Source organism: Crocuta crocuta, unplaced genomic scaffold (genome assembly GCF_008692635.1).
Source record: "Crocuta crocuta isolate KB4526 unplaced genomic scaffold, BGI_CrCroc_1.0 scaffold367, whole genome shotgun sequence".
In the NCBI taxonomy this organism is placed as follows: Eukaryota; Metazoa; Chordata; class Mammalia; order Carnivora; family Hyaenidae; genus Crocuta; species Crocuta crocuta.
Window position 1 is genome coordinate 5,924,524 of NW_027527936.1, and position 25,345 is coordinate 5,949,868.

The window sequence follows — 25,345 nt, forward strand, 5'->3', positions numbered from 1 at the left end:
GACTCACCTCTCTCCTATCGCCTCCCCTAATGCCAAGTATTCCTTTTGTTCTCTTGCTTCATCTCTGGAGACAGGTACCTAAACAGACAAGCTAGGCAGGTTAACAGCCTGGTGGGGAAGGGGCTTGGGGTGGCTCTGTAAGCTCAGCCCCAAGTACACTGGGGCTAAGGTCAGCCTCAATTCTCCTACGGTGGAGCTTAGGGAAAAACCTTGATGTTTGAGACTGGGGCATCCCCTGGTGGCCAAATGGCACCAAATGGAAGCTAAACTCTGTGGAGGACGGTAAGGAAAACTCATTATCCGTCATGACCATTCTCTCTCCTACCCATCTCTCTCTCTGTCTGTCTCTCTCTCTCTCTCTCTCTCTCTCACACACACACACACACACACACACACACACACACACACACACCACACCATCATAAAACACATCCCCAGAGGTTTTCTCCTTTTTTAATCAATGACCACCTTATCCAGCTTTGGAAACCTGGACAAAGAGGAGGCTGAGAAGAGGCCTGGTTCAGTGTCTGAGGGTCTCTGAGTGAGTCTGCATCAGCAGGTGGGCCCCAGCGGGCCTGTCCATGGGTTGGGCCCAGCAGTTTCCTGAGTAAGAGCCAGCCCCACCCTCAGGGCAGCACCCCAGCCAAGAAAGGAATCAAGGCCCTCCAGGCTTCAGCCTGTTCCCAAGGTCCTCAGGACAGTCAATAAATAGGTTAGATTCTGAGCCAGGCTTGGGAGGAGGGAGTGTGCAAAGGGCAGGATCAGCTGCCCAGGGACCCCAGTGATTCCCAGGTACTATCCTGCCCCTTCCCACAAGGAAGTAAATAAATAGACCTCCAACTCAAGAACAGGGGCGTTGGAGCAGGAGAAGCCTCCCCTTGAGTTAGTAATTAAGTCTCATGTTAAAAACAAACCAGCCCCAACCCCTGCCAGTGTCTACAAAATCCTACAGGATGGGGTGAAGGGCTAGCCTGCCTGGGGGTACACAGTACCCAGCTCTACAGGGTCCTGGAAGAGGTCTCATGTCTGTTCTGCAGCTCCTGGGGCTCCCTCTTCTTTTGGGGGTGGCTCCAGGAAAATTGGGGTGATGGATGGTGGCTTCTTCACCCTGGAAAGATAATTAGAAAATATATAGGGAAGAGGTCATTAGCTGTGTCCTCTAATCCCACCAGACTCCCATTTCCCAGGGCAGAAGAGTCACTCACGAGTAGGGGGAGGCTGGGACGCCTACCACCAGGAAGTGATTCTTCTTCCGAAACAATCTCCACAGGCCCCGGTGGTTGCCACGCACATCCAGGTCCCAGATATGGAGGCACTGGTAGAAGTGGGATAGGGTGAGAGGCAAAGGTCAGAGAGCTGTGGGGAGGGACCACTGAGGACCCTTGGCCCAGCCCCCACCCCCCCCAACAGTCTCCTCAATTTGTAAGAGGTAGCATCTTCTAGAATATGGAATTGGACAAAGGGGTTGAAAGAGGGGTTCCCAGACTATGAAGAGAAGGTCTGAGGTAGAAGATTCCCAAACAAAGGCTGCCTGTATTTGGTGGGGAGGAGTAAGCCTGGGACGNTCCCTCTCCCCCGCCCCTCTCTCTCTGTCTGTCTCTCTCTCTCTCTCTCTCTCTCTCACACACACACACACACACACACACACACACACACACACACGTCACACCATCATAAAACACATCCCCAGAGGTTTTCTCCTTTTTTAATCAATGACCACCTTATCCAGCTTTGGAAACCTGGACAAAGAGGAGGCTGAGAAGAGGCCTGGTTCAGTGTCTGAGGGTCTCTGAGTGAGTCTGCATCAGCAGGTGGGCCCCAGCGGGCCTGTCCATGGGTTGGGCCCAGCAGTTTCCTGAGTAAGAGCCAGCCCCACCCTCAGGGCAGCACCCCAGCCAAGAAAGGAATCAAGGCCCTCCAGGCTTCAGCCTGTTCCCAAGGTCCTCAGGACAGTCAATAAATAGGTTAGATTCTGAGCCAGGCTTGGGAGGAGGGAGTGTGCAAAGGGCAGGATCAGCTGCCCAGGGACCCCAGTGATTCCCAGGTACTATCCTGCCCCTTCCCACAAGGAAGTAAATAAATAGACCTCCAACTCAAGAACAGGGGCGTTGGAGCAGGAGAAGCCTCCCCTTGAGTTAGTAATTAAGTCTCATGTTAAAAACAAACCAGCCCCAACCCCTGCCAGTGTCTACAAAATCCTACAGGATGGGGTGAAGGGCTAGCCTGCCTGGGGGTACACAGTACCCAGCTCTACAGGGTCCTGGAAGAGGTCTCATGTCTGTTCTGCAGCTCCTGGGGCTCCCTCTTCTTTTGGGGGTGGCTCCAGGAAAATTGGGGTGATGGATGGTGGCTTCTTCACCCTGGAAAGATAATTAGAAAATATATAGGGAAGAGGTCATTAGCTGTGTCCTCTAATCCCACCAGACTCCCATTTCCCAGGGCAGAAGAGTCACTCACGAGTAGGGGGAGGCTGGGACGCCTACCACCAGGAAGTGATTCTTCTTCCGAAACAATCTCCACAGGCCCCGGTGGTTGCCACGCACATCCAGGTCCCAGATATGGAGGCACTGGTAGAAGTGGGATAGGGTGAGAGGCAAAGGTCAGAGAGCTGTGGGGAGGGACCACTGAGGACCCTTGGCCCAGCCCCCACCCCCCCCAACAGTCTCCTCAATTTGTAAGAGGTAGCATCTTCTAGAATATGGAATTGGACAAAGGGGTTGAAAGAGGGGTTCCCAGACTATGAAGAGAAGGTCTGAGGTAGAAGATTCCCAAACAAAGGCTGCCTGTATTTGGTGGGGAGGAGTAAGCCTGGGACGGGTGTGTTAGTGGGGCACCTTGGCAAGCTGGGTCCAGGTGACAAAGTCATCATCTTTCTCCATTCGGATGAAGGCCACATAGGTGTGGCCCTCTGTGTCTGGCAGGAAAGAGTCTTCACAAGGGTTCTTGCTGTGGTCCAGAACCTCAGCTTCGCTGCAGCAGAGGGTAGAGGAGAAAGGCCAAGACACAGCCTGCTTCGTGGGTGTGTTATACAAGGCCTTGAGCTTAGTTTAAAGCTCTGCTATTTCTGTCTTGAAATTCTTAATAGTGCAACAAGGTGTCCTGCTTTTCACTTTGCAGTGAGCTCCAAAAGTAACGGGGCCCAGACCCCCAGGGTCTGCCTCCTCACGCCCTGCCATATAGCCCCACTGCCGTACGCCATACCTGAGCAGCCTGTGAATTTCTGCTTCATAAGCTTCCTTCTTCAGACTGAAGGAGAAGGAGAAATGGGTCAAGGGGAGGGGTAGCCCCTCAGGTTCCAGGGGTGGGGCAAGGGATTACATGGGAACTAGGTGGCAGCAGGGCTGGGGTAAAGATCAGGCCCCAGGGTTGGAGGGGAATATTGGGGCTTGGTCATTAAGGCTCCTAGATATCCTCCCCTCTGCTCTGTCCCCATCCCCGACCTGTCCACGTTCCTGAGCTGGACACCTGGAACCGTGTTGAACTTGTGCTTCTTGAAGTAGGCCTCCTAAAGTGAGTGTGAGGGTGAACATCAGGGCCTTACACTGTCAGCCCCACACCCGCCCACTGACCCACCACATAGCCACAAGGCCCACAAATGAAGTCCCAGACCCACAGAGGTCCCTCTAATTTCCCTCCATCTCCCCATCCTCCTCTTCGTAGCATCCTTGGCAGGCTCTTACAGCTTTTTGTTTTTTAAGTTTATTTATTTATTTTGAGAGAGACAAACAAACTGTGAACAGGAGAGGGGGCAGAGAGAGAGGGAGAATGTCAAGTAGGCTCCGTGCTGTGAGTGCAGAGCCCGAGGCAGGGCTTGAACTCACCAAACTGTGAAATCATGACTTGAGCCCAAATCAAGAGTCAGATGTTTAACTGATGGAGCCACCCAGGTGCTCGTGCCCTCACTAGCTTTAATTTGGATTCCACCATCACTAGAGACCTCATGCCCATACCAGCAGCTCATGCACTGACCCCGGGGCTAGCCCCTGTTCCCAGCGGTTCTCCCTCGGTCTGCTGCTGTAGAGCCACAGAAGCCAGGAACAGGCCCTGCGGGGACTGGAGGGCAAAAGGCCAGGCTGGGCTGAGAGGGAGGAAAGTACTGAGACTGAGGTACCGACAGTGTCAATGCCTGCCCCTCTCTGGGACATGAGTGCGGTCTTGTATAGGCCAGCCTCTCAAGGTCCTTCTGGATTCTAGGAGGTTCCAAGCTGCCCATCTGTTCCTTTGGGCTCGGCTCTCTCAGTGCAGACTCTTGCTCTATGTGGGGAGTGGCCCTTTGGACACATCCATGTAAAGCGTGGGGGCCTGGGGACCTCCCTGTTCATTTCGGGCTGAGGCTTGGGCCCCTCCGCTTGCAAGGATAGGAGAGGGCAGAGCTTCCGGGGCTGCAGAAGCGCCTGGCGGCAGAAATACCCTCCCCACACCCACAGTCGGGTGCTAAGAATAGTAATAATAAAAATAATACCAGCTAACCCTTACATAATGCTTGCAGTTCAAAGCATTTTTACATACATTAACTCATTTAAACCTCATAACCTCGAACCCTTATGATAGATAGGTAGTACCTTTATCCTCATTTTACAAATAAGGAAACTGAGGGCAAAAGAGGATAAGGAATTTTCCCCAAGGTTAGTAAGTGGCAGAGCTGGGACTGCTCTAGAGTCCATGTTCTTGCTCTATCTACCATTCTGTGCCCACCTCCACAACACCCCTGCGTCCCACTCACGTGGAAGTAGCCGTTCATGTTGAGGCCGACGATGCCGAAGTGGTAGGATCTGGAAACATCAGGGATGATGCATTCTCGGCCTCGGCGTTGTTCGGGCATCCGCATCCACATGTCCCAGTCCCAGAGCTAGGGGCATGGAAGATTATGACGGTTAAGAGGTTTGGAGCTGGGAGGGGACTCCAGCCCACTCACCCTACCCAGCCGGGGCACCTTTTCCGGTGTGGGCCACTTGGGCTCAAGCTCCTCCTTGTACAAGGACTTCCTGAGCACCCAGCCCAGGCCAGGCATGGTCTCCACACGGTACAGCAGGGCTGGGTCCTCAGCCGTGTGTTCATATCCCTGAGGACAGAGGTGGCGTGGTGGGAGGTATTAGCCTGGTGCCTGTGCTGTACCAACTCCCCAGCTGACCCCTGGCCACTTGGCTGACCTGGTCGTTCCAGGCAGAAATACAGTACAGGCTGTCATCCTCTTCTAGCAGGTGGATGGACTGGCTCAGGAAACTGAGAGGCAGGGTCCAAGGGTTCAGGGAAGAACAAGGACGAAACCAGTCACACAGTGATGCTGGAAGAGCTAGGGATGGGACTCAGGAGTCATGCCTGCTTGTCCCTTACCCCAAATCCCCACTGTCTCCACCCATCCTTGGTACTCTCTACTCCAATCCCAATACCTGCTGTCCTACCTTTGCTCAGGCTTTCCTCCCACTTTTGAGCTTATTTCCCCCAGAAAGCTCTCCCGGATACCCTACTGCTTTCTTTCCTGGAGACCCAGTTAAGCAAAGAGGCCTGAGAAGCTTATAGGAGCTGCATGGAGAGGCACTTATGGAGGGGCACTCCCCTCACCTGAAAAAATCTACAGCAATGTCCAGGTCCTCTTCCAGAACCACAGCAAACCTGGCTTCCTGCAGGGGGAGGGGGATAGCATGACCCCAAGGGGGCCTTTCCCATCCTGTGCCTCCTCCACCCCCATCTCATTTCTCAAGCAGCACTACCCCTATTTTCCAGAGCAGGAAGCTGAGGCCCAGAGAGAAGAGCTTGCCATATAATAAGACCAGACCTTATACCCATGTTTCCCCTCCCTAGGTCCAAGGGCTTTGTCCTTACTACTCACCGGAAACAGGTTGAAAGTGGCAGTGAGGCTGGCTTTGTAGTGCTGGATGGGGAGTGGAAAGAGGGCACGTGAGCTTTGGGATGGACGGCAGGGTCAGGTGTCTACCCCTTCCACCTTTGCCTAGGCAGTACCTGAGACACCCGGGCGTTCTTGATGCTGATGGGAGTGTGCTGGATGCCCCTCAGACCAAACAGTGCCACCACATCCATTGGCTCCTAGAGGGCATGGCCACCGGTCACCAAGCGAACCACCTGCTCCCTGCCCACCTGGTAGGCTCCGTCATGCCAAACTGTTCATGTTGCACAGCCCTTGCCTCGGCGGCTGTCTCTCACCATCATTGCTCCTCAGCACCCACAGCCCTGGGCTCTGCTCTTCCCATAGCCCGCAAACCCCACTCACCTCATAGTAGCCGTCGATGAAAACTGTTATCATCTGGGGAGACACCCCCTGGGCTGAGAGCAGAGAGCGCAGCATCCTAGGGAGCCCAGGGATGGGTTAGGTCTCTGTTGCCCACCTCAGGGCTCCCCTGTGCTTATAGCTGGGCCCACATCCCCCTGTTCACCCACATGGGCGGATGGGCCTAGAATCTGTTGCCTTTCCACCCACCTCAAGAGTTCCTCCTGCAGGCAGATGAGCCTGATGGCCCCACCTGCTAGGCACCCTCCTGTTCAGTGCTGGACACAGCCCACGCGCAGGCTCACCTGTACAAGTAATTGGGCCGGTTCCCTGCAATCACAGCCACAGGCACGTTAAGGACCTTGTTGTCTGGGAGCTGAGGGAGAAACAGCTTTTAGCTCTGGCTTCACTCCCTCTTCACACTGGGATCCTAGGGAAGGGTTCTTGGGGGGAGAATGTGACTCCAGAGTAGAGAGGGAAAAGGCTGAGGGTCTCCCGTCCTGGCCCTCCCACACACTCAACCCAACTCCAACTCCGGGCCTGTGTTCACATGGCCTACCCCTCCCCCCAACAGGAGGCTCCCGTCTTTCAGAGCTCAGCACAGATCCTTGGGTCCTGGTTCCCTCTCAGGCTGGGGTAGGGAAAGCCCAACCCGGCTCTTTTCTAGGGCCTCTGGCCAAGTTGAGAAGGAGTCCAAGCCTCACTGCACTCACTGGGTCAGGGCTGAATTCGATGGGTGTGGGGTCCTTGCAGCTGCACACGCTCCCATAGCCCTCAACTTTGCTGCAGAAGCGCCGGCGGCGACGGTTCAGCTCTGTGTCTGCCCAGTGGCACTCGGCCTCTGAGGGAGCGATGGGGTCAACAGGATGAGGCATGAGGGGGCACAAGTCCAGTGTGGTTTACAGAACCCCAGGCACTCAGTCAGGAGAATAAAGCTCCATAAAGAGGACCCAAATGCCCACCTCCAGCCCAGGCACTGCCCTGGAGCCCAGCCCCCACTAACCCCACCTTCAGCTGAGCTCAGCGGCACATCTGTCTTCAGCAGGACTGGGTCCCCCCAGGAGGAGAGGGCAGGTGACTTAGAATGTTTCTCTCCAAGGACAGGACCTAGCAGGGGACAGGAATGAAGGGCAATGGGAGTCCAGGCTCCAGTTTGAAAGCTTCTTCCCATCTCTCTGCCCACTTTCATCCAGCCAACCACTTCTGGCTCCTATTTGCCCCCAACACCACCCTATCTCTTGATGTTCTGTTCCTCCCAGTCCCCTGATACTTTAGGATGGACGGCCTATGGTGCCGGTACCTCCTTTTCGTCCCACGAAGGCCCAAGTGTCTCTCCAGCCCAGGGCAGGGCCGGCCTGACTGCCCAGGCTCCTCAGCAGAGCCTTGGCCGTGTCCTTGAGGTGGAAGGAGCCCTCGTCCTGGGAGACCAGAGAAGGTGGTCAGCCTGACTGCCATGGTTCTGGGAGACCTGGCTTCATGGAGCACTCACTATGTGTCAGGTACCACATAAAACCTTTTATTTAAATTAGCTCATTAAATTATCCCAATAACCATCTGAGGTTACTATCCTTTCACAGTTAAGAAAACTGAAGGCTTAGAGAGATTCTGAGAATCATCCAAGATGGTCAGGCTAGTAAATCCTTACCATGATCCCACACAATCTTCACCTTGCCGCCCTCTTTTCCCACCACTCCCCTCCCCTCCCTTAATTTGCTTCAGCTCCACTGGTATCCCTGTAGTCCTCAAGCATGCCAAGCACCTTCCCACTTCAGGGCCTTTGCACTCACCGATCTTCTTATCTAGAATTCTTCCTCCAGATAGCCACCTGGCCCTCTCCTTATTTCCTCCAGCTTTCTGTTCACATGTCACTTCCTTACAGAGACCTTCCCTTTCTAAAATGCATCACCCATTATTCTGTCTTTCCTGCTTTACTATCTTCAGTAAGTTATCGTTTCCTGACATCATACATTTATCTGGCTTTTTTGTTGTTGATCTTGCCCTGAAGAATGTAAGCTCCATAAAGGTTGCTTCTGATTGTATCTCTGGCACTCAGATCAGTGCCTGGCACGCAGTAGTTGCTCAATAACTATTTGCTGAATAAAAATGGCAAGGCTAAGATTGGAACCTGTATTGCCTTTCTCCAGAGGCTCTTCCCACCATGCTTTAGTAGGGGTATAGCACCCAAGGCCATGAGCAAGGTTGGAGTTGGGAGCATAGGGAAAGGGACCAGCACAGAGTCACTGACCTTGACAGTGCAGATGAGCACTCGGCCAGGTGCCACCATGTTGAGGAACAGCACCATGGCCTCATCCTCATGAGGTGAGTATGTGTCAAACACACGCTTTGCCATCACATGGCCCTGGCAGGGGACATACCTCTCCTGAGTTAGTGTCACCAGCAAGGTGGTCTCCACTTCAGCCCTCCATCTCCCCCACCCCTAGAACCTCACCGTGGCCTGATTGAGAACGATGACATGGATGCCCCGGCCTTGCTCCCGAGCCTCGTCCTCTAGCACCTATGGGGTGACAGAAACAAAATCCAATTCTACACGGTGGCATTCAAGGTCTCTCTGTCTTATGGAAACTTAAAAAATCAGCTGCATGAAACCTCTCCTGCCTATGCCTCTGTTAACAGCTCTTTTCTGACCCAGCCTGAATGCCACCTCTTCCAGAAAACCTCCTTAAGTTATCCATTAAAGAGATGAGATCTTTCTACAACCCTCCTCTCCACGGCTTTCAGGCTTTTAGAGCCCTTAATGTTTCTTCCTCATGTGGGAGGTATTATAATCCATCAGATTAAGCCCCTCAAAGTGGAGCCAGGTCTGGTCCCCAATGCCCAGAACTAGGCTAAGGCCAAAAAAGGGATCAGAAAATAGTTATGAAATAAGTAAATTAATGAATTTTCTGCCTACTGATACTAACGATCACTTTGCATATCCCACTACATGCAACGCATTTTGCATACTTTTCATTTAAGCTTGACAAGGAGAAATCATTAGTCCCAGCCTTCAGAAAAGGAACTGAGGCGGGGCGCCTGGGTGGCTTAGTCGGTTAAGCGTCCGACTTTCGCTTGGGTCATGGTCTCGCGGTTCGTGGGTTCAAGCCCCGCGTCGGGCTCTGTGCTGACTGCCAGCTCAGAGCCTGGAGCCTGTTTCGGTCTGTGACTCCCTCTCTCTCTGACCCTCCCCTGCTCACGCTGTCTCTCCCTCTCTCTCCTAGAAATAAATAAAAATATTTAAAAAAAAAAAGAAAAGAAAAGAAAAGGAACTGAGACTTCCAGAGCCACCTAGTTTGAAAGTGGCAGAGATGCAGTACCCACTCAGGTAGTGGATCCCAGAGCCAGGGGCCCGTACCCTGAGTAGAATAAAGTGACTGTACACCAGACACTGGCCCACTCACCGTAGTGCCATCCACCGCCACATATACTTTGCTGCGGCTTGAGTACACCTCCACATCCAGAACCCGTCGGGGACCGCTGCCCCTGCGCCGTGATGGCTCTAATCGGCCCAGGGCCTCATCTGTAGGGGTGCAAAGGTCATGGAGATGGTCTTTCCAGCAGTGTCTCATCCCTTGGGATGTGCCTACCATTTCAGCTGTGAGATCCTCGGAGACTGCCCCCACCCAACTCCACCCCGACAGCCAATCCCATCCTCAGCCAGGCCCCACCATAGTCTTGTTCAGCCTCCGAGTCTCCATTGGCCTCGCTGATTGCTCGACGCGTGTCCAGGATCAACTTGATGTTGACAATGACGGTCACCAGTAGGAAAAGCACTGCCCCTGTCTGAGAGGAGCAGTAGGGATGACTAAAGAAGGGCACCCTCTCCAGATCATTGAGGGTCTTCCTGAAAGGAGGGCCCTGGCTACAGTGAGGACACAGGGAGAGCCTGAGGCCTGTCTCTCTTCCCTCTGTCTGCCCGGTTCTACTCCCCAAACCAGGGTCGAGTTTTACAACCACCTCCTTCTGGGAACTACCCCTGACTCTTCTCTCTTCATCAGGGCCCTTCCTACCCAGAACTCCTGTATTCTTCCATTTGAGGCCCTGATTTCCTTGGTCCCCTCCACAATTAGTTCCTAGATATGGAGCCCGTCCCAGAAAATCAAGCTGGGGAGCAGAAGACCTGGGTCTTAGTTCTGACTGCCTGACAGGTGGGTGTACCCCTGGGTAAAGCCTTCCTGATCAGACTTCAGGTTTCTGTCAGAAGCCTATGAGGTGGTACTTAGGTTCTGATTCCAGAACTCTGGGCCCAAACCACCACCTCATGGGGATGTGACACAAAGAGGTTTCCTCTCTAGGAACCTGTCCCCCCTCCCAGGGTTGGGGGTAGCCAAGGTAAGTCCCAGTGCCCATAGTCTAGGCTAGGGCAAAGCTGGGAGGGAGCCCCCAGGAGGTATGGGACATCTCTATACCTGACAGAATCTCCGCAGGGCCCGCTGGTTGGTCAGTATATACTTCCAGGTAAGATACCAGCTTCGCTTCTTCCGAGCCCCAAAGGGCTTGATGAGGGAGCTGGGCTTCCAGTCGTCCATGCCGGATTGGGGAGTCACCACTGTCCTGGCCAACCCATGCCTCCAGGAATCTGAGAGGACCAGAGGGTCACATGGAGTAAGGTGTTCCTCCCAAAGTCTGATCCCTTCTAGGGAGACCAGGGTGGACCTCCCAGCAACGGCTTCCCTGCAGACATCCACGCTGTGTGACCTGGGAAAAGTGGCTCAACTGCTCCGGAGAGGAAACCTTCAGAAGGGTCAGATCACCTGGAAACTCCCCTGGGGCTGGGGCAACTGACAGAGCTGCTCGGGGACAACCNGCCCTCCTAGTCCTGGGGTGGGCAAAGGGCAGACACAACCCCCTTCCCCAGCCCCCAATCCTCCACTCCCTTGTGCCCTCTCCTATCTGGCCCCGTTCCTCTCCTCCCAGGGCTCGGGGCCGCCCGAGGACTCGGGAGACCTACCCCGGCCGCGCCACCCCTCCCGGACTCCCTCCCAGACTCCCTCCCAGAAGGACTCACGGCTCAGGGGGCCAGGGCCCCGCCCGGGCCCCNAGTCCTAGAGCTTTGGACTAGATCATTCCGGATGCCAGGGTCAGGCCTCGGACACAGCTACCCGCTCCCCTTGCTTGGGCAACGCTGCACCCAAGTCTAGGTTATGCAGGCCTAGGGTATGCCTTTAGAGGCTAAGGAGAATTAAAACACACACAACCCAAGACCTTGAGCAAGTCACTGCACGTTTCAGCCTAGGTTCCCTCATCTGTGAAATGGGGGCATGCTTGTATGATATTTACTGTATGCCAGTCACTGCTCCAAGCACTTTACTTCCATCAGTTCATTTAATTCCACAATCCCATGAGGTAGGTGCTATTACTAATGCCCAATGTCCAAAGCTGGGAGAGCCAGAATTCAAATCCAGGCATCCCAGCTCCAGATTCCACTCACAACCCCCGCCCTATACAGACATGAACAATAGAGTTGTTGTGAAGGTTTAATGAGGTAATACATATAAAGCACTTAGCTTAACACAGTAATTCTCAGACTTTGCCTTGCATCAGAAACACTTGGAGGGTGTCTTAAAACACAAATTGCTGGTTCCCATTCTAAGAGTTTTTGGTTCATAGTCTGGGGTAGAGCAGAATACTGCATTTCTAACAAGTTCCTAGGTGATGGAGATGCTTGTTTGAAGTGAATGGGTAGCCATGGAAGTTGTAAGCAGAGGACCATATAGTCCTATTTAAGAGAACCTTTACTGTTTTGTAGAGAATGTTTCAAAAGGAAGTGGAGAAAACCAGACCAGTTAGATTTTTTTTTGACCTCTCCATATTCCACCTGCTTCCTAAATGGTGGGATGGTGTACCCCACAAATGTTAACAGTACTTATCTTAGAAGCTGAGGTAATAGGTAATTTTTCCTAATAACTATGTATTAGAGAACAGAAGAAAATACAACACATTTATTAGCATTTGAAAAAGATGTCCCTCAGGGCTCCTCCCTGATCCTCACTCCTCAGTCTCACTTTTCTTTTTTTTTTAATATCTTTTTATTTTTTAAAAATGTTTTTATTTATTTCTGAGAGAGAGAGAGAGAGAGAGAGGGAATGACAGTGTGAGCAGGGGAGGGTCAGGGAGAGAGGGAGATACAGAATCCAAAGCAGGCTCCAGGCTCTGAGCTAGCTGTCAGCACAGAGCCCAACGCGGGGCTCGAACCCATGAGCTGTGAGATCATGACCTGAGCCAGCCCACGAAACGTGAGATCATGACCTGAGCCGAAGTCGGATGCTTAACCGACTGAGCCACCCAGGCGCCCCTGTTACCACCTAGATTCTTCTACTCATATCTGCAGTCCTAATATTTCTCCTGAGCTCCAGGCTGACCTGTATCCAACTGCCTGCTGGACATCTTCACAGGCCCCTCCAACTCAATGTAACCCCTGCTGTAATCATCTCTTCCCACTCCTAGATCTCTTTTGGGGTTCCCTTCCTTGGTGAATGGCATCAGGAACAGCTGGGAGTCATTCTTTATTCCTCATCTCCAACAACCAGTCAAGGTCTCCTTGCTCACCAGCGTACTCTCTGCACCGCACACATGGCTAGCAAATGGGAGACACGCCATGACATTTATTGAAATCACTTGTTTCCTGAGCAAATACTCATGAATGCCACTATAAATAAGTAAATGTAACCAGTCACCAAGTCTTGTCAATCTTACCTTCTTAAGAGTCCTCCATTATGGTCTAACCCTTCTCCAATTTCACAACCAGCCCCTCCCTGGTCCAGCCCATTTCAGTTTCTTCCCTTCCAACCAGTTTCCTTGACTCCAGATTTGTACCCCTCCAATCCTTTCTCCTTGCAAAATCCAGAGCAATTTTTCAAAAAGGCAAATCTGTTTTTTAACCTCTGATTTAAAACTCTTCTGTGGATCAACAGATACCAAGGAAAAATACATTACTTAAGGTTACAAAGGTAACCATTAGATGACCTAAAAATAGTGATAGAAATGCATAGGGTTGATGGAAGAAGGGAAGTACAGAGTATGACATAAATCTATATTTATCATAATAGGAACTCAGCAGATTATATTTAAAATTAATAAATAGTAGTACCATATAAGCATATGTAGAGTTATGTGTATAAACACCAAAAAAAAAAAATAGCTGAACATCATTGTCCTTGGGGAGAGGGCTAGAGGTGGGAAAATATAGAGCAGGGTTTACATTGTAAATCCTTCTGTGACCATGGGCTGAAATAATTTGGATTAAAAACCCATATCAAGCCAAAACAAAACAAAACAAACGGTTTCATAGCTCCTTATTGCTTATAAAATATAATATAATCCAGGCACCATAGAACTATCTTCTATAACCTTGTTACTCAGCACGGCCATCACCTGGGAGCTTGTTAAAAAAGAATCTCAGACCCCTATCCCAGATCTACAGAATTACAATCTGCATTTTAACAAGATATGCAGATAACTCACATGTGCAGGGGTGCCTGGGTGGCTCAGTCTGTTAAGCATCCGGCTTTGGCTCAGGTCATGATCTCACAGTTTGTGGGTTTAAGCCCCGCATTGGGCTCTGTGCTGACAGCTCAGAGCCTGGAGCCTGCTTCAGATTCTGTGTCTCCCTCTCTCTCTGACCCTCCCCTGCTCTCTCTCTCTCAGAAATAAATAAAACATTAAAAAAATTTTTAATTAAAAAATAATTCACATGTGCAGTCAAGCTTAAGAAGCATTAGTCTGGGGTGCGTGGGTGGCTAAGTTGGTTAAGCATCTGACTTCGGCTCAGGTCGGGTCATGATCTCAGGGTCAGATTTTGTGTCTCCCTCTCTTTCTCTGCCCCTCCCCAGCTTGTACTCTGACTCTCTCTCAAAAATAAATAAACATCAAAAAAAAAAAAAGGAAGAAGAAGCATCAGTCTATAGGATCAAGCATAATCTGGCCCATGTGGACTTTTTCACCTTCAATACTGATTGCTTCTCATTGACCAAAAGAACATTACTTTTTTTTTTTTAAGTTTGTTTGTTAATTATTTATTTAGAGAGCAAGCAGGGGAGGGGCAGAGAGAAAGGGAGCGACAGAGAATCCCAAGCAGGCTCCACACTGTCAGCACAGAGCCTGATGTGGGGCTTGAACAAACAAAACATGAGATCATGACCTGAGCCTAAACCGAGTCCCTTGCTTAACCAACTGAGCCACAAGGCACAGAATGGTACTTTCTATTTCTATAACCTAAACTCAGTGGCTGGGGATGGGGTGGGGGTTGGGAGTGCCTGACTGACTCAGTTGGAAGAGCTTGCAACTCTTGATCTTCCAGTTCTGAGTCTGAACTCCACGTTGGATGTAGAGAGTACTTATAAACAAACAAACAAAGAAACTAAAAAAAATAACCTCAGTGGCTACACTGAAAGTGGTGTGTGTGTGTGTGTGTGTGTGTGTGTGTGTGTGTGTGAGTAACTAGCTAAATTCTAACCACTGTTTTAGACCCAGCCCCTCTACTCCAGGAAGTTTTTCAAAAACCTTTGCAGCTCTCTTAAACTCCCATGTTCCTAACTGAGGATGCTTATTTAGCTTTTGTTCTGCAACACTTATGGGGCGCCTGCTGTGTGCCTGGCTGGATTCAGTTGGAAGAGTGGGCAGAAGGCACTGAACTCTTCTAGCGCTCTTTCCAGTACAAATCCAAGTACAAATCGCTGATCCCCACTAGCGCTCTTTCCAGTACAAATCCAAGTACAAATCGCTGATCCCCACCCATTCCAGGGCCAGACGTTCAGACGTTGTGTGCAACACACACACACACACACACACACACAAACACACACACCCCACACACAGCTCTGCGCTGCTTTTCTGAGTGTTACGGCGCCCTCCGCCCGCCCCCGCGCGGCGCGGGCGGGGACCCACCGGTTCCGCTCAGCGGAGCTGCGGAGAAAGGAGGACCCCTGGGAACAAAATCCCGCTGTCCGGTCGCCCAGCACTCTTCAGCGGTAGGCCCACATGGAGGGGACTGCGGAGTCCCAATCGCCTGACCTTCGAGACGTGGAAGGCAAGGTGGGCAGGAAGACCCCTGAAGGGCTGCTCCGCGGGCTGCGAGGCGAATGGGAGCCAGGAACCTCTGGCGCCCTGCTGCTCTCGGGGGCGCCTAGCATGGGCCACGGCCTGGGGGACAAGATCATGGCGCTGAGGATGGAGCTGGTGAGTGTGGGCTCCATGGGCCAGGGGGATGGGGTCCCCAGCCAGGGCTGGAAAGGACAGACTTATGCAGAGTTCGGCAGGAGAGCAGAGCATTACAACTCCCCACCTTACTCCTCAGGGTACCTCCCAGATCAATCCTTAAACCCTGGGATCCATTTTTTTTGCCTCTCCCAAGGGTAAGTGGGGCACTAACGGGGCCTGAAGACTTGAGGTGGGAGGCACGGGCTCTAGGAAGTTTTTCCTGCCAAATAATTGGGAGGGGGAAGGTGAGGACTGGGAAGCACTGAGAACCTAGCACAGCACAAATCTCCCCTCACCCCACCCCTCTACCAGGTGCCCTTGCCACCATTAAAAGGCAGCCAGTTTCTTCTCCTCCCGAAAACTGGGCTTCCCAGGATTGCTCCTCTGAGGCCTCAGTGTCCGTGACAGGATTTAGCACAGAAGAGATCTGGGTGAAAACCTCCTGGACTAGGGCCACCAGAGACATCCTCCTCCCTTCCTGCAATGTTCCCCCACCCTCACTTAAAATATTTGGAAGTTCCTAGAACCTGAGCAGTCAGAGTAGCAGCACCATCAGCATTGGCTCCATCACCTCCGAGCCCCCCAAATATACTGGGTATTTATATTTTATCTGTAACTACTTGGGGAGAAAAGAAAACAGGCACCCTTCCCCTCCCCTGTTACTTCTGGTCTAGATTCAGAGCCAGAAGGGCATCTGGGGCTGCCTAGGCTCCCCAAGGCGCTGGTTCCAGTGAAGGGGGTGATTCACACCTGCCACCACCTGGCAGCCAGTTCTGGGGAACCAAAGAATTCTCTCTGGCTTAGAACCAGGAGGCCACAGTGAGTGTGTCAGCTAATAGGTCTTTCTGGAGCCCTACCGTCTGCCCAGTTCTGTGCCAGGCTGGGCTATGAGAGAGCAGAGAAGGAGGGCATGGGGGCTCCTAGTCAGCCTGAAAGGCTGAGAGGAGAGCCTTGTGGGCAGAGTGATCAGGTAAGGCTCCCTGGGGGGAGGATTCGAATGCCATGTGTGCACTTGGCCCTGAAGGTTTAAGTTGAGTGCCAAATTCTTCAGAGCAAGGCTGTGACTGCCCACCGAAGGGAGGGACTCGACTTTGCCTCATTGTACAAAGTGGTGCCAGGCATGATGTTGAGCACTTTACAAAATTTTAACTTAATCCTCACAGCAACCCTATCTGGCAAGTGATATTTTATAAGAAACTGAAGCACAGAGAGGCTAAATAACTGCGCAAGGTCATACAAAAAGTAAAATGCAGAGCCAGGCTTTGAATCCAGATGATGTGCCTGCACTTTACATTTTTACCATTGAGATCTGCTTTGTGCCAGACACTTTAAAGACATTTTACGTCATCAAAGTGAGAAGAGCAGCCATCATTCCCCGATAGCACGGATGAAGCACACTTGCAGGTGTGCAGGGACTCGCCTGGGCTCACACATGAGCCAGTGGTGGAGCCATGCCTCCTCCCTGGCTCGAACTCTTCTGCCTTTGATGGAGAGTACCTGTTTGTAAACTTTAAGGGGGTGCATTTAACTTCTGATCAGGTCTCTGCATTCTTTTTTTTTTTTTTTAATGTTTATTTTTGAGAGAGAGAGAGAGACAGGGTGTGAGTGGGGGAGGGGCAGAGAGAGAGAGAGAGAGACAGAATCTGAAGCAGGCTCCAGGCTCTGAGCTGTCAGCACAGAGCCCAACTCAGATCATGACCTGAGCCTAAGTTGGAGCTTAACTGACTCAGCCACCCAAGAGTCCCAGGTGTCTGCATTCTTGACCCAGCCTGGTCTGAGACCCTCAACTACCCATTAAAGGCACAAAGGAGGGTCCTTGCTTAGGGGCCAGAACAGTGAAAGGCTAACTACCTACCCCATTCCTTTCTTTCTCCTTGGCCAAGGTGTCATTGGTATCTCTGTGTACTCTGCCCTTCCCACTGGGTTGCACCCAGGGAGGACGGGGCAGGGCAGGGGGGTTTCCCTTGGAGCCACTGGTGGCAGAACTGGTCCAAGCCTAAGCACTGTCCTTCAACAGGGCAATCCTGCAGGGAGGGGGCGGGCCTGCTCTTGAGGCCAAGGTTATTCCTGCTTCTAGGTTCCTTTCCTCTTGGTTCCCTCCCCCTCTCACAGGTTGAGTGAACCAGCCAGACTCTGGGATTGTGGGAAAGGGAAACAATAGCAGCCTCCCCTACTTCATCCGCCCACCCAAAGCATTGTTGCTGTGACAACCCGCCCCCACAGAGCAGCTTGAGAAAAAGCTTTAGGCTAGGAGAGGGAAGACCTGGGTTCAAGTCCTGACTCAGCTCCTGAATCATTTTGAGATCTTGAGCAGGGCCCTGACTCTCTGTTGGCCTCAGTTTTTCTGCCACTTGGAAGACGAGGGCACAGGGGCTTGTGGAACCGTATAGTCCTAGTAAAAATAGTCTTGAGAATCTCAGTTCGTGGCCAGGAGCTGGGCCTGGAATCTCCAGGCTTTACCCCAGGGCCTGATTTGGATTGAGTGATGAGGGAGCCATGCTTATGACCCCCAGGGCTGTGCAGAGAGTCTAATATGTATGTGTTAAGTGGGGCAGTGGGGGACCTGAATCCCCCTGGGAAGAGAATTGGGTTGGGGTGGCCTTTGAGGCTGTATCTCTCTGAGCTATTTATACCTTTCAGTTTCCAAAGAGATGGTGTGGAATGAGTGTTTCTTTTTCTGGCAAGAAAGCCTTGCTTTTTTCTATTCTGAGGAATGATGCTGTCAGAGTCAGGGAATCCCACTGTCACAGGACTATAGAATCTAGTCCTCAGATTCATTTTTCACCAACATGGTAAAACCCAACCCCCTGAATACTGGAGATCACCAGAGGGGCCAAGGATGGTAAAGGGAAGAGAATCACAAAGCCTAATTTGACCTATCCAACCTAGGCTAAGTACCATAAATGAATGATGCAGAACCTACTCTCAGGGAGTTCACAGACTGAGTTCACAGGAAGAAGGGACACAGACTAATAACTCTGGTATTGGATGATAAGTATCATTGGAACCCAGCATGGGCTTCCTGGTAGAGTTTTCATTAAGGAGTGACATGGTCAGATTCATACTCTGGAAAGGCCCCCTTTTTAAAAAAAAAAAAAAAAAAAAGATTTTATTTTTAAGTAATCTCTATACCCATCATGGTGCTTGAACCCTCAACCCTGAGATCAAGAATTATACACTCTACTGACTGAGCCAGCCAGACACCCCTGGAAAGGCCACTTTGAATTGGAGGGGTTACATGCTATTTCCTCTGGTTGGAATGCCTCTCTCCACTGCTTAGTCTGGCTACTTAACCTTAATGTCTTAATCCTACTTAACCTTAATGTCTCGGCTCATGTGCCTTATTCTAGGAAGCATTTTCTTACCTCCTTTGTTGGGTTATGGGCCTTTAGGTACCCATGGTCCTCTGTGTAGCAGTTGTTTCCCCTAGCATTTGCCACATTGAATTTTCAGTGCTTGTATTATTGTCTTATCCTAACCATAGATTGTGAACTCTCTGAGGCTGAGAGCCTTCCTTTAGCACAATGCAATGCCTATGAGAACACCTAGTAAATATTGTTTCATAACTGAATGGATTAATTATATTTTGAGGAAGAGCAGGGAAGACTTCCTAGAGGAGGTGGCATTTGAGGCTGGGGCTTGAAGAATGAATAAAGTTGGTAGGAATTCCAATTCAAGATGGCAGATTGAACACAATGCATTTACTTCCATTTCCTTCTGAAACTCACTAAAAACCCAGTAGAAGGATTATTTTAAAAGCTGTGAAACCATTATGACAACAAAAATAGGAGAGAAGATGATAGGAATAAAATTTTGGAAGCTAAAAAGCAGAAGAAAGACTTGTAACTTAGTAGACCTGAAAAAAAAGCTGAATTTCAAGCCAGCAGCAAGGAAAGCTACAAAGCAGCACGCTTTGCACTACAGAAACCCTCAAAGGTCTCAGGAGCTGGAAGCACCAGGTATTTCTGGAACTAGGGGCACAAGTGAAATGGAAAACAAAAGGGTTTGCGAATGTCTGTTTAAGAATCATATTCTTCTAAGACCCCCTCCCTAACTGGGCAACTAGGTACCAGCCACTTCTTTATCCTAACAGAAGATTGGAGATGTAAGTTTTGGAAAAGAATAGTACAGAAGGAAGGGAAGAAGGGGAAGGAAGGAAGGAGAAATTATAGCAGGAGAAACATTTTTAGTATGAGAAGTTTTATTTAATACATCTAGTTTGGATTTGGACTAGGGCTGTTGGTTTCACTGTTAACTTCTTTTTCTCCAGTATGAAACAATTGAACGTAATCTTTTTTATCACATGTCATTGATAATCTGTATAGTCTGTGGTATTTCAGTTGTTTATGTTCATATCTCTTTTTTAATAATTGTTTTAATGTTCATTTATTTCTGAGAGACAGAGACAGACAGTGGATGAGCAGGGGAGGGGCAAAGAGAGGGAGACACAGAAGCTGAAGCAGGCTTCAGTCTCTGAGGTGTCAGCACAGAGCCTGAAGTAGGGCTTGAACTCACAGACCATGAGATCATGACCTGAGCTGAAGTTGGATGCTTAACCGACTGAGCCACCCAGGTGCCCCTGTTCATACCTCCTTACTGAAACTGCAAATTTCTGTCAAGTAGGGATAGTTTCTCCATTATCTTTGTAAATCATTAGACAACTCAGGTACCAAATAACCACCTGTTTCATTGAATTAGAGCTGTGATATTATTCCAAAGTCACAAATAATTTCAGGTACAGAATTTTGTTCTGTGCTTATCCCATGGTAAATAAGTTTATCATAGTAATATATAAAGCCAAATAGCTACAATTTATGAACTAATGCTTGCCAGGCAGTATCCTGTGCATGTTAATACATCCCTTCCATTTATTTTTATTTTTTAAATGTTTATTTATTAACATAATAAGAGAGACCAAGAGGGGGAGGGGCAGAGAGAGAGGAAGAGAAAATCCCAATCAGGCTCTCTGTTCAGCACAGAGCCCAGCACAGGGTGATCTCATGAACCATGAGATCATGACCTGGGCTGAAATCAAGAGTCAGACACTTAACCAACTGAGCCACCCAGGGGTCCCCTTACATTTTTTAAAATGAACTTTTAAATTAGATAGTGTCCTCGGGGCACCTGTCTGGCTCAATTGGTAGGGCATGTATGTGACTCTTGATCTCAGGGTCGTGAGTTTAAGCCCCACCCATGTTGGGTGCGGAGACTTCTTAGTTAAAAATAAAAAGTTAATTAATTAATTAAATTTAAAAAATAGTATCCTCATTTTACAATGAAGAAATGAAGGTTTAAAGCGGAGGGAAAAAAATTCCAAAATCATATGGCTCATTAATGGCATAACTGGAATTTGAATCCAGATCTGTTTAATTCCCGTGCCTATATTTTTCTCAGTGTACAAATGCTTGGTTATATTTGGGTTTATCATTCTAGGTGTAAAACAATCATTTGATGAACAATTCAATAAACATTTATCAATTGATATATATTTAAAAACAGACTAGAAGCAAAGGTCTCTAGGTTGAGAGACAATACGCAAAGTTGAGGGCAAAAGGGACTAAGTAAAAATGTACTAAATGTCATGCTGTACCCTTCCAGCATTTCCTCCTACTTGGCAGCTTTCCTTATATTATATTCCCAAGATGGGTATAATATGGGGAATACAGCGAACCCAAGAGAAAGTGACTTAGGGCTAACCCAGAGAGCCCTGCCAGATAATTCCTAGTTTGCAATCAGCTTTTTAGAGACCACTCTGAAGCATGAGCAGCTCCTAAAAGCTACAAGACATCTGATAAGACCCTCTAACTGTGCAGACATAAATAGAAAAAAGCATCTTGAATGAAATGGAGATAATATTGGAAGATGAGAACTTATAAAAAAAATCATTAATTATATCCCTAAAAAGATAAGAGATAATATTGCAGCTATATCAGGAAGCTTATAAAAAGGAAAACTTTCAGAGAACCAGAACAACTCTTAGAAATAAAAACAAGATAGGAAAATATGAAAAATTCAGTAGAAGGGTTGATAATGTTGAAATATTTCAGAAATTAGAACAAATATAGAAAAAGATGGAAGAGGAAAAATAAAAAGGATCCGTCCAGGACACCCTCTATTCAAATAATAGGATTTCCAGAAAAAAACATAAAAATAGTGAAGGAGAAATAATCATGAAAGAAATAAGAAAAATCTCTCAGAACTGAAGGAGATGAGTCTTTAGATTCAAAGGGCCCAACAAGTGGCCAATTCAATGGATGAAAATAGACCCCCACTGTGGCAAATTATTTGGATAATTTAAAACATTGGGAACTGGAGCACCTGGGCAGCTCAGTTGGTTCAGCATACAACTCTTGATTTCAGCTCAGGTCATGATCTCACAGTTCATGGGATCAAGCCCCACATTAGGCTCTGTACTAGCAGCATGGAGCCTACTTAGGATTCTCTCTATCCCTCTCTCTCTGCCCCTCCCTGGCTCATACTCCCTTTCTCTGAAAATAAATAAATAAATAAACTTAAAAACAATAAATAAAAATTTAAAAAAAAAGAATACTGGGAACAAAGAGAGGATCCTAAAAACTTCCAGAAAGAATAGGAATATGGACACATACAACCAGGAATCATAATGACATCGTACTTTTTAAGTTCAACACTTGAAATTAAAAGACAATGGAACAATGCCTTATATCCTGAGGAAAAATTATTTTCAACCTAGAATTCTATACGCATCCCATGTCTACACTGTGAGTGTCTTCACTACATGTGAAGCTTCAACAAATGTACCTCCTATGTAGACTTTCGCAGGAAGCTACTGGAGGAAAAGCACCACACATATAATAAAGGAATAAATCAAGAAAGAAAAAGACATAATGGGATCCAGGAAACAAGGGATCCAACTCAGGAAAGAGGCAAAGGGAGTCCCTAAGATGATAGCCCTGGAGGATAGTTGTGCAGCAGGTACAGATAGGGGCAGATCAGAAGGCTCTTGGGGCACCTGGTGGCTCAACTGATTAAACATCCCACTCTGATTTCAGCTCAGATCATGATCTCACAGTTCATGAGTTTGAGCCCCGTGTTGGGATTCTCTGTCTCCCTTTCTCCCTTCCCCTCCCCAACTTGCTCATGCTCTCTCTCTCTCAAAAATAAATAAATAGGGGCATCTGGGTGGCTTAGTCGGTTAAACATCCAACTTCAGCTCTGGTCATGATCTCATAGTCTGTGGGTTCAAGTACTACTTTGGGTTCTGTGCTGACAGTTTGGAGCCTGGAGCCTTCTTCGGATTCTGTGTCTCCCTCTTTCTCTGTCCCTCTTCAACTCACACTCGGTCTCTCTTTCTTTCAAAAATAAATAAACATTGGGGCACCTGCATGGCTCAGTCGGTTAAATATCCAACTTTGGCTCAGGTCATGATCTCACGGTTCGTGGGTTCGAGCCCCACGTTGGGCTCTGTGCTGACAGCTAGCTCAGAGCCTGGAGTCTGTTTCGGATTCTGTGTCTCCTTCTCTCTCTGACCCTCCCCTGCTCATGCTATCTCTCTCTCAGAAATAAATAAAACATTAAAAAATATATATAAATAAACATTAAAAGTTTTTTTCTAAATAATAAACATTAAAAATTTTATATATGAAAAAGAAGCCTCCTGAAGAGCTGCCTCTAAGAACATGGAATAGAGAGTAGATGTGATAGGTTTAAAAGCCTTGAAAGGAAAATTCAGACAATTGGGAGAGAGTTTGGGGATGACTTACTGATGATTATATAGCAAACTAAGCAAAAGAGTAGTAGTGGTAATGTATGTAGTAGTAATAATATAATAATGTAATAATTATATATGATGATACATATCATTTATTATTATTCTAAGGCATAATTATAATAATTATTATTCTAAGGAAAACATGAAGAAGTGGGAAGTAACCATAGTAAACTGTACAACTTAGCTGTGAATAGCATTTCCAAATCCTAATAAGGTAAATAGTGAATAACTCATTTTATTGCATATGTTGGAAAAGAAGAAAGGTGTCTGTATGGCAGAGGAATGGGGAGTAGGATGAAAGAGTTAAATCCTTAACCTTCTATCGTATGGGAAAGCAATAGAAAACACCTAAAACTTAAAAGTCAGTAAGTAGCGTGTTATTTGGAGATTAGAAGGTAAATAACAAAATAAAAAGCTAAAAAATGAATAATAGTTGTCTCTGGGAAGAGGGATTTCGGATTAGGATGGGGCACTATTATTTTCATGATAAATCTCACAGAACTCTTTGCCTCTTTAATCTATGTGCCTCCATTACTTTACTTAAAATGAAAATTAAATAAAATGAAATCAGAAAGTCCTGTGTGACAGGATGGGCGTGGGGGACTCCCAGGATGTATGCTGAAAGCGAAGCTGGAGAGACAGTGCACTTACCATGACAGCTTTTGAATGCCTGCTGCTAAAATATTTAGATTTTATTTTCTAAGAGCAGTGCAAAACCCAGAAAGGTTCTTGAGCAAGGGGGGACAGATTCAGACTTGTGTTTGGGGAAGATAACTTAGGGCATCTGAGGTGGGAAGGACCCTAGAGATTACCCAGGAAGTCAGATTTACTCCCAGTACGGACAGGGAAACTGGTGTGCGGTGAAGAGAAGGCCTGCATCCCTAGCCAACAGGATCCTGACCCTTTGAGCAATTGCTACCAACACCCTGAAGTGACTGGGGGGCCAAGTTAACTTCATCTTTATTCCCCAGCTCCTGCCTCCTTTTGGCCCAGTCTGCTTAACTAATTAACACCAGAGTCCCTATCAGGCTATTCTTTGAATCTGGACTGGTTCAATAGTTAACGCCCTGTCTATGAAGTTCAAAGCTCAGTGGGATCAGATTTCAATACTAAACATTTACTGAGACCTTACTCTGTGTCAGGCACTGTATTGAGTACTTAAAAAATATTTTTTTTAGTGTTTATTTATTTTTGAAAGAGAGAGAGAGACAGAGTATGAGTGGGGGAGGGACAGAGGGAGAGAGAGACACAGAATCTGAAGCAGGCTCCAGGCTCTGAGCTGTTAGTACAGAGCCTGATGTGGGTCTTGAACTCACAAACCATGAGATCATGACCTGAGCTGAAGTCAGATACTTAACTGACTGAGCCACCCAGGTGGCCCCAGAACTGAGATTTTAAACTGCAATCTGTCTGCTTCTAAAGCCCACACTCTAAACCAACCATGCTTCTATTCCCATGCTTCTTGAAATTGAAGCATGGTTGGTTGGACCACAAAGTGGAGCCTCTGGAAACATTTGAGAAATACATGGCTCAGAAGCTTAGACTGATTCTTCTCCTACCCCCCCAGGCTTACCTGCGAGCCATCGATGTGAAGATCCTGCAGCAGTTGGTGACTTTGAATGAGGGCATCGAGGCTGTGCGCTGGCTGTTGGAGGAGCGGGGGACATTGACCAGCCACTGCAGCAGCCTTACCAGCAGCCAATATAGCCTGACAGGCGGGAGTCCAGGCCGCTCAAGGCGAGGCAGCTGGGACAGCCTGCCAGACACCAGTGCTACTGACCGGCTGGACAGTGTCTCCATTGGCAGTTTCCTAGACACAGTGGCCCCCAGCGAGATGGATGAACAGGGGCCCCCTGGGGGTCCCCGTCCTGAGATGGACTGGGCAAAGGTTATACCCAGTGGGGACAGGGCCAGGACTGAGGTGGACCTGACGGCCACCAGGCTAGGGAACTTGAGGGCTGTATGGAAGCCCCCAGGGGAGGGGCTCCAAGGTGGACCTCCTGAACCAGTAGAGGATGAAAGTGCTAAGCTGGGCTTTGAGGCCCACTGGTATTGGGGGCAGTGCCAGGATGATGTGACCTTCTTGTAATAACTTTCCCATCCTTTTGTATTTCTACGGCTCTTTCATCACTAGGCCCTGGTATGTCTAGAAATTTATTCTCCCTCATTCTGGG

General features: G+C 48.8%; 2 protein-coding genes across 5 annotated transcripts; one reads left to right on the forward strand and one right to left on the reverse strand.

The window, feature by feature from the left end:
* Positions 1 to 1,689: 1,689 nt before the first annotated feature.
* Positions 1,690 to 10,796, reverse strand: POMGNT1 (protein O-linked mannose N-acetylglucosaminyltransferase 1 (beta 1,2-)). 2 transcript variants are annotated; one of them, XM_077752139.1, is made up of 21 exons: positions 10,633 to 10,796; positions 9,892 to 10,006; positions 9,625 to 9,743; positions 8,676 to 8,741; positions 8,472 to 8,585; positions 7,527 to 7,644; positions 7,235 to 7,333; positions 6,940 to 7,067; positions 6,532 to 6,602; positions 6,230 to 6,305; positions 5,962 to 6,045; positions 5,831 to 5,872; positions 5,563 to 5,621; positions 5,151 to 5,223; positions 4,934 to 5,062; positions 4,724 to 4,849; positions 3,441 to 3,505; positions 3,202 to 3,246; positions 2,835 to 2,970; positions 2,484 to 2,567; positions 1,690 to 2,360 (listed from the first exon to the last, which is right to left on the reverse strand). In XM_077752139.1, the coding sequence occupies exons 1-21, from the start codon at positions 10,750 to 10,752 to the stop codon at positions 2,199 to 2,201; spliced, it is 2,031 nt and encodes a 676-aa protein (XP_077608265.1). In that variant the 5' UTR covers positions 10,753 to 10,796; the 3' UTR covers positions 1,690 to 2,198. The 2 variants fall into 2 exon arrangements, with proteins under 2 accessions (XP_077608265.1, XP_077608266.1); XM_077752140.1 differs by having other exon boundaries at positions 2,458 to 2,567.
* LURAP1 (leucine rich adaptor protein 1) lies at positions 10,479 to 25,281 on the forward strand. 3 transcript variants are annotated; one of them, XR_013332112.1, is made up of 3 exons: positions 10,479 to 10,555; positions 10,864 to 10,967; positions 24,739 to 24,797. XR_013332112.1 is itself a non-coding variant. In XM_077752141.1 (2 exons), exons 1-2 carry the CDS (start codon positions 15,203 to 15,205, stop codon positions 25,258 to 25,260), a joined length of 720 nt encoding a protein of 239 aa, XP_077608267.1. In that variant the 5' UTR covers positions 15,144 to 15,202; the 3' UTR covers positions 25,261 to 25,281. The 3 variants fall into 3 exon arrangements, 1 of the variants encoding a protein (XP_077608267.1); XR_013332113.1 differs by lacking the exon at positions 24,739 to 24,797 and adding an exon at positions 12,671 to 12,899; XM_077752141.1 differs by lacking the exons at positions 10,479 to 10,555; positions 10,864 to 10,967 and adding an exon at positions 15,144 to 15,400 and having other exon boundaries at positions 24,739 to 25,281.
* The last annotated feature ends 64 nt before the right edge of the window (positions 25,282 to 25,345 follow it).